Below are 7,924 nucleotides of genomic sequence, written 5' to 3' on the forward strand. Positions count from 1 at the left end.
CAGCATGGATCGCGGGACCGTTAACTCAAACGCAGCGAGCCCATGCCGAACGATTGCCCTGAGCATGACGTTGAAAATCATAACTACCAGCAGTAAATCTCGTAGCTAGAATTCGATTTTAATGATCCGCCTCGGGAGCTGTGATAATCTAAAAAATCAAATGATGCGTGATTAGTCTTTGAAATAGAATGCGTAGATTGATTTCCTTGGACAGTTCGATAATCACTGCATCGTCAGCTTTTATTTCGGTATGTTTGAACTGCAAAATCAAATCTGGATCATAGAGCCAATCTTGTCATCCAAATTTATTGTCTTTCAAATTCCCTGCTTTACATGATCAATGAAAAATCTTCAATTCGAAAGGTACGCATGGAGAACCAAATCTTGTGGTGGTTAATTTTTCCGCCATTACGTAATCCATTCCACGTAAACGCTATCTAAGTGAGAAACACGTATGTACAGTCTCATACACAGTACATATGTCAGGATTGATGTAACCAAGCTGACCATTGCTGGTTCAATTCAGGCAATAATAAGAATACCTTTCTCCTGGGGATATGCGAATCAGCCATGACCCTTTCTCAGCATGTACGCTAAAGTGGAGGTACGCTTATCGATTGATTCTTGAGCGCAAACTCCGTAGTATCGTTCTACAGATATCTCTCAGTCCCTGCTCAAACACGGCGATGGAAAGAATGGGATTGTTAAAAAAGGTATCACAGCCGTCGAGGCCCGTAAGCCACGATTCGAATTCTGTACCTACATTTCTTCTTTCTTCCAGAGAATGGTATATCCGGTGCAATTAGAGCTAAACAGAATGTCGTCCGATAAACCAAGTATAGGATCCTGGTGCGACGGTGATCACAGCCTGCTCTATAGCCCGAACAACTCAAGCGAGCGGTTGCTATCGGGTATAATGTACTATACAACCTTATGATGCTGTAACATTTCAATTCAGTCTTCTCTCCAAAAGCGAGTGGCCGGCGATTCGAAAGCCTTAGAGAATAAGGCGACCATCGAAAAATGACTTGATCACAGTTACAGATGGACCCAGAGTAGCGGATCCCGATCCGTTGACGGGCCTCGAGGAGTTGGAAAAGCTTTACGAGAAAGTTCCTCGCCTCACCAAACACAGTGAGGAAGAGAGGAGCAATTATCGCGGGATTTGCGAGTCTGGGAGCAACGCTTACATGTCGGTAACTCAATTTATAGTCTAGTCGACGACATCCCGGGTTTGATTTTAGATGCATATTTTTGCTCCAGTCTTCACTCGAACGGTCAGCTGTTCATCCAAGAAAGAATGCAGCATCTTGTACGCGCGTTCACCGAACGAGCCCAGCGAATTCGTCGACGTCTCGATTTCCCGCCAACACCTTCGACCGCCAGCAGCGAACAAGGTGAGCTGGGCAAGGTGAGAAATATCCTAAAAGAAGCTTGGCAGTATGATTTGTAGATTTTTAAGCTCCCGGCTAACGCGTTAATTCGATGCTTATATACAGGGGACAACTGCAACTGCGCGAACGCGACGCAGGTTGGAATATCAACGGCAATTCAGGACGACAACGGCTGGTCGAATACAGACGATCAGCCTCGGAGTTTGTGGTGGCGTTTTAAAAACATCGATTGGAACAAAACTATAGATCCGCAAAGTATAAAATTGAAACCCATTTTTGCACCCGAAATATCGACGTTGATCTTCTTGCTATCTTTTTCGATAGGTTACACTTATATTTACTGGTTGCTGAGCGTCACACTGTGTTTCACTTATAACTGCTGCGTTATTCCGTTGCGGAGCACGTTTCCATATCAAAATACGAAGAACACTGTGATCTGGCTCATTTGCGACTATGTCGCTGACCTCTTCTACCTGGTTGACATTGTCGTGGTCAGACCGCGCGTGATGTTCTTGGAGGACGGTTTCTGGGTAAAAGATCCAAGGCTTACGAGGAAAAACTATATGAGAAAATGGCAATTCAAGGTCTGTAGTAGCCACCAAGATACAATCCGTCTTAGTACTTCATCGCACGCATGATTGAACTGGTTGATTTAAATCGCTTTGTTCCAATAATGCAGATGGATATTCTGTCGCTGCTGCCCCTCGACGTTTTGTATTTCGCTTACGGATACTGTCAGGCCCTTCTTAGGATCCCTAGATTCTTGAAGGTAAGATAAGGATTAGCAGAATTCCTCGCCTCCAAAGTTCAAGTCGATCAGATCCGAAGAATTCTTTAGCAAATCCCCGAATAATTTCAGATACAGACATTCTGGGAATTATACAACTGTATGGACAGCGTACTGTCGAATCCTCACATTGTCCGCATTGCGCGCACTTTATCCTACATGCTTTACCTCATCCATATCAACGCCTGTGCCTATTACGCTTTTTCGGCTTGGGAGGGCCTCGGTAGCAACGGTTGGGTATTCAACGGCGTTGGAAACGCGTGAGTTCCATTCCACTGTAGCTGGTTATCATCTTTTATAATCAAACGAAACTAAAAAATTAAAAAACCAAAACTACCAGATACATTAGGTGCTTCTACTTCGCGACCAAGACAGCAACGTCTATCGGCAAGAACCCAAAACCAGAGAACGAGTACGAGTACATGTTCATGACTGCAAGCTGGTTGATGGGAGTATTCGTCTTCGCTTTACTAATCGGCCAGGTATAATCACGAGACCAGAGGTCAGGGAGCACTGGAAACTTGTTGATACGACTAAAGCACGTTCACTTCCACAGATTCGCGACATAATAACAACGGCGACTTACTCCAGAACCGAGTACCGAAAGCTGGTCGACGAAACTCTGGAATACATGCGTCGGTTAAACTTGCCCCGGGAGCTTCAAGAGCGGGTGAAACTCTGGTTCACGTTCACTTGGGAACAGCAGCATACTCTTGGTTAGTGAATGTTTTTATAATATGTTTTCAAAGCTCATTGTAACGTAGCGTCAACCAATACCTCTGTGCTGCTTCCAGATGAAGGCAGGATACTGGATTCACTGCCAATAAAGATGAAGACCGACGTGGCGATAAACGTTCACATTCAGACCCTCAGCAAGGTCCAGTTGTTTCATGACTGTGACGAAGCATTGCTGAGAGAACTCGTCCTGAAGTTACGCCCGGTGATATATCTTCCCGGTGACACAATCTGTCGAAAGGTGGTGGATCATCATAAACTTGAGCATTTATCGCTTAATTCATCAAACGTTCATGTTACAAATGCTCATCTGCTTTTTCAGGGAGAAGTTGGAAAGGAGATGTACATTGTAAAGACCGGGCAAGTCCAGGTGATCGGAGGCCCTACCGGCGACGAGGTCCTCGCAACATTGACGGAAGGCTCGGTATTCGGAGAAATAAGCTTGTTGGCCCTAAACGGTGGCAACAGGAGAACGGCGGACGTCCGATCCCACGGTTTTTCGAACCTTTTCGTCCTGAGCAAGTCAGACCTTAACGAGGCTATCCTACATTATCCTGACGCCCAAGAAATTCTCAAGAAAAAAGCGAGGTGCGAATCTTATATTTAGGGAATAGTATTCTCAGACCTCTCGTTCTCACTGACTTCTTCTCTGTAATGCTTGCTCGACACCATCAGGTCCCTGATGCGAAAGAACGCCGCACGGGAAAGACCTCTAACGGACTGCGAGTCGGAGGTGATAAAGCTGGCGAAAGATCCTCCGCTGGAAATGCCACGGCTGATAAAAACTGTCCTCCAGGTATGAGCACGCAGTACGGTTGCGACGATCTGCTGGTGATTTATCCAACCTCCGATCTCGTTTCAGGTCGTTTCGGAGGAGTCGATGACGGCAAGACTCCTGAAGTACGGCTCCCAGCGGAGGATGCAGCGTTACGGCGACAAGAAGAGAGAAGCAGCAGCGGTGGGCTCGAGTCTCTTCATTCCAGCGTATCTGCAGGTGGTCTCGGTGAGAATAAGCGACGAGGTACTGTTAGTGTCAGTATTTTTATCTTACACTTGTGGGTTTCATTTTAGGCGAGCGACGAACTGGCGAGAAAGTCAACCGCAAAGCCGACCCGGGCACCACGGATCATGCCAATTACACGATCGAACGCTATTGCAACGTGTTTGAAGAAGAATGTCAACGTGAACAATAACACTAGCCTATTTTGTCACGAAAGACGTGTCAAGAAAACCACCTCCGAACCCTGCCTCGGACTCAGAGATGTCAACACTTTTCAGTGCATGGTTGTCGTCCACAGAGAGATGCACTGACGAAATAAAGGTTGACCGACCATTTATCTGTTCACAAGAGGTTCAAGACCGGAGTAATTTTTATAGCATCATAGTGCCATCTGTTAGGACTGAGCATTTATTTTTAGATATAATATTTGTATTAAATGTGATCGAGTGTGCAACGTTATGTCTATTTTTACTACTGTAACGGGACCATCGTAAAAATCAGTGAATAAAATTTTGAATGAATAGAAAGTTTCTTACGCGTTGTCACACTGTCGAAAATACATTGAGGCTAAATTTTCGAAGGCTAATCGGCACTGGCAATGGAATATCCAGTGTACTGTAAGTAAAACTTTCTTCACTTGCACTCGATTGTCGTTGGTGAGTTACTAATAGAGTAACAACTCACGCTGAATGATTACGTGGTTCTTCGTTCCGAGGAAAATGCAGGCAAGTACTTCAGACTTTCGTTTACCCCAAAACATCGGTAGTGTTATGGAACATTTGTTTTCTAATCCAATATAATGCGCAACATTTATTTATGCAGCTAAATATTCTAAATACCTACATATGTGTAAAAATTGTCCTTCTCGTACATTGCTAAAGACTTTTATATATAACATCAAATGATTCGGATAGGAAGTTAAGATGATTGGTCTCGTGACGGTTCTTAGTTTTTTCAAACTAACATCAGAAGTCATTTTGCATCTATGCGAAAATGGGTTTGTAGACTTTGAAGTTCTGCTGATTCAAACACTGGCTTATTTTCGTCCAGTATATTTGAAAATTACAAGTATAAATCATTGAAAATCTCTGCCCGGAACTACTGATCGGTTGGACTATATAAAAACGTGCAAGAATGAAAATAGTTAATCCTGATGAAAGAAGCAACGTTGGTAATAATTAGCAAGGGTGTTATGATTTGTTCATATACTCCAGTCAATATAGAAACAAAAATGATGTAAAATAATGTAAAGGCAATAGTTGCTCGTAAATTCATTTTTTGACAAATGTTTTGAATGAAAAAAAGGAGCAAAGTTCACCCCCAGATTTTTCACACTAAGCCCTAAATTTGACTATATTATTGTTTAACGGTAATATAACTTGTATAATTGAATAACTGAAAGAGTTGAAAGAATTTAGCCGTGAAAGTGGGTACCCAGGGATTTTTGAGATCTTTAGTTATGAATCTAACATCAGATTTTAGAAATTCTAGATGGCAAGTCCAATGTGAAGGTGAAAAGTTCGAAAAATTTATTCAATTTCAAAAACGCTGAGAACGGTCATTTTAGATCTCTTATGAGAAATTCAAAGTCTAATTATTAGATTAAGAATTTCTTCTCTGCATGCACGATGTGAGGAGACTGTAGTGTGTAGATGTTATGTTTACCCTTTTTGAATCCTTTGCTTCCGATGAGAAGCCCGTAAGACGGCAATGCCGTCTAATAAATGAGATGCTGGTGTGCAAATCATTAATCTACGAGAGAATTTTTGTTGAAATATGTAAATTTGACAAACTGGTGAATTTGAAAAATTAACGACGGAGCCAGGAATCGAACCTGGTATCTAGAGATGCTTTACCGGAGACTTACTCCACTAGACCACCTAGCCGCCCTAACTCTGTTGTCGTTAATTTCTCTCTAATTATTAGAATCGAAAATGGGGGATTCAGGTAGTTGACTTAATTTTTTTTAATTTATCATTGAAATTCCATTCAAAAAAATGCATAAACCAGAAATAATTTAAATTTAGATAAGCGTGAAGAAAAATAAGACCCTTAATAAACTCAAACGTTATAAAATTATAACGTTTAAATTTATAAAGACATTAAATAAAGTTAGTTTAAAAATTGTTCTAGAAAGTTGTCATAAGAAAACAAAAATATTGGGTAAAATCGCCTGTTTCTAATGATTATTGTGAAGATTATGAGCTGTTGTTTTTCCGAGTATAGCCATTATCTACACTGTAATGTGTACAAATTTCATTGAAATCGGTTCAGCTGCTTCTGAGACAAAAGATATTTTCTGAGTTTTCGTTTATCTTGATTTATTAAAAACCAAAATAGATAGAGGTCTGAAGCTTGCAGGTTCAACGTATCTCATTAGTACCAACATACTCTCAAAGGGTGATCCAGGTTTCCGTCTGGGGACGATTCACTACGGTTATCGGTCTATGCCTTTTGGTAAGAGCATTCTTGAAACATGCATGTGTCTAAAAATGAAAAAAAAAAAACGAAAAAAAAGATTTTGACCGTGGTGTGGTGCCTCAACAAATTATAGATGTATCAATTTTGATGTTAGGAATTTGTGACGCATATTTGTTTTGTATAGAAAAACCTGTTCTATCGAATGGCATTAACAATTTAGAAAAAAAAATGTTAAACAAATGAAGCGTCAAGATTTTTCTGCGTAGACTTATCAAATACGTATTTCAGGGGCATGAAAAAAAAATTTGAGTACAACTTCATCACGAGCATCAATTTCCGAAGTGGAATTCTCACTTAATTGGACTAATAATTCCACTCGCGTTCCATTCATTCAATTATTGATCCATTCGATGCTAAAGTTCAAGACAAATTAGAAATATCTGTCATATCATAGTGTGGAAATTATCGCTTAAGGGTAAAGATAACAGCACGGATGCATAATCGAAAAAGTGAAAGTACAGAGACACCAGTGATGAAGGTCACTGAAATTTCAAGAAAATCCACGTACTCCATCACCCCTTGGGGCAAAGAGGGAGTAATTAGTGGCAACTGGTCTATCGTTTCGTATATAAATAGGTCGATACCGAGACATTCAATAGTACGTGATCAATATCATCAGGAAGCATGACTGTCCCAGCTGCGTTTAAGGTAAATTGAATTTCATGTAGATATTTCGAAACGAATCGCGGTTGATAAACAGATTTGTTTCTCTTCCAGCTTCTCCTTCTCGCTGGTCTCCTTGCCGGAGTCTTCGCCCAGGATTTCGAGGACAACGCGGCACAGTCGTCGAAAGAGGATGTAGCCGAGTCCGAGCGGGGTGAGGCTGAGGCAAGGCTGTTCCACAAGCAGGCCGAAAATGCCGTATACAATTTCACTACCATCCTCGTCGACAGTATAATGGATGTGACCCAGGGAAGGATAGAAGTCAGGGACGGTGTACGCGTTGAGGGAAAATACTGGTACAGCAATGGGGTCGAGAAGCGAACGGTCGTCTACGTTTCTGACGAAAACGGATACAGAGTAATCTCGTAAGTCTGTTGCAATCATCGTTTGGTTCTAGTCGACCAAGATTATAACCTGACGCATTCTGCGGTACATTAGCGCACCCAAAGTCAGCTGCGCTGTAGAGTCAACTGTTGACTTCAAGCATACTTTCGATTAGATGGTATCGGTTGACCGGTGATGTCCAATTTCACCAAAGTCTGGTGCTTGCACGATGATCGCATTGTTTTATAAAAACTTTTTTCTTGCAGGGATACGACCGAGCTTCTTGCCGAGAAACCTAATTTCGACGCTAACGGACGGATCTCTGTCCACACGAATATTGCCGGTCAAGACTTCTCATACACCATTGGCGCGGACGATATCGCCCGCTATAAAGAGAACGCCGAAAGAAAAGCCCTAGCTTAAGGATACCGGTAATTGCCTCTTGACGAATCTTAGTTCATCACGGTTGTTCAATAAAATACTGCACCAATACTAATAACCTAATTGCGAGCTTCTTACAAGTACCTTTCCTTCGGCGTC

General features: G+C 41.9%; 2 protein-coding genes across 8 annotated transcripts; both read left to right on the forward strand.

The window, feature by feature from the left end:
- The first annotated feature begins 562 nt into the window (after positions 1-562).
- Positions 563-4,441, forward strand: LOC124182772 (cyclic nucleotide-gated cation channel beta-1). Of its 7 annotated transcripts, XM_046570434.1 has the most exons (15): positions 564-713; positions 782-911; positions 1,039-1,192; positions 1,264-1,397; positions 1,500-1,649; positions 1,719-1,978; positions 2,074-2,163; positions 2,254-2,441; positions 2,522-2,663; positions 2,738-2,897; positions 2,946-3,157; positions 3,239-3,504; positions 3,592-3,712; positions 3,779-3,919; positions 3,988-4,441. In XM_046570434.1, the coding sequence occupies exons 1-15, from the start codon at positions 687-689 to the stop codon at positions 4,225-4,227; spliced, it is 2,415 nt and encodes an 804-aa protein (XP_046426390.1). In that variant the 5' UTR covers positions 564-686; the 3' UTR covers positions 4,228-4,441. The 7 variants fall into 7 exon arrangements, with proteins under 7 accessions (XP_046426388.1, XP_046426390.1, XP_046426386.1 ...); XM_046570432.1 differs by having other exon boundaries at positions 563-713; positions 1,045-1,192; positions 1,500-1,978; XM_046570430.1 differs by having other exon boundaries at positions 1,500-1,978.
- Positions 4,442-6,980: 2,539 nt separating this feature from the next.
- On the forward strand, positions 6,981-7,865 carry LOC124182281. The gene is made up of 3 exons (XM_046569315.1): positions 6,981-7,045; positions 7,115-7,425; positions 7,651-7,865. The coding sequence occupies exons 1-3, from the start codon at positions 7,022-7,024 to the stop codon at positions 7,805-7,807; spliced, it is 492 nt and encodes a 163-aa protein (XP_046425271.1). The 5' UTR covers positions 6,981-7,021; the 3' UTR covers positions 7,808-7,865.
- Positions 7,866-7,924: the final 59 nt, after the last annotated feature.

This window comes from Neodiprion fabricii, chromosome 5 (genome assembly GCF_021155785.1).
Source record: "Neodiprion fabricii isolate iyNeoFabr1 chromosome 5, iyNeoFabr1.1, whole genome shotgun sequence".
Lineage (NCBI taxonomy): Eukaryota > Metazoa > Arthropoda > Insecta > Hymenoptera > Diprionidae > Neodiprion > Neodiprion fabricii.

Coding starts and splice junctions, on each gene's coding strand:
- LOC124182772 (XM_046570430.1), top strand. CDS start 687: ATGGAAAGAATGGGATTGTTAAAAAAG. Junction 2,164..2,253: donor GGATCCCTAGATTCTTGAAG/GTAAGATAAGGA, acceptor GAATAATTTCAG/ATACAGACATTCTGGGAATT. Junction 3,158..3,238: donor GTGACACAATCTGTCGAAAG/GTGGTGGATCAT, acceptor CTGCTTTTTCAG/GGAGAAGTTGGAAAGGAGAT.
- LOC124182281 (XM_046569315.1), top strand. CDS start 7,022: ATGACTGTCCCAGCTGCGTTTAAG. Junction 7,046..7,114: donor CTGTCCCAGCTGCGTTTAAG/GTAAATTGAATT, acceptor TTTCTCTTCCAG/CTTCTCCTTCTCGCTGGTCT. Junction 7,426..7,650: donor AACGGATACAGAGTAATCTC/GTAAGTCTGTTG, acceptor TTTTTCTTGCAG/GGATACGACCGAGCTTCTTG.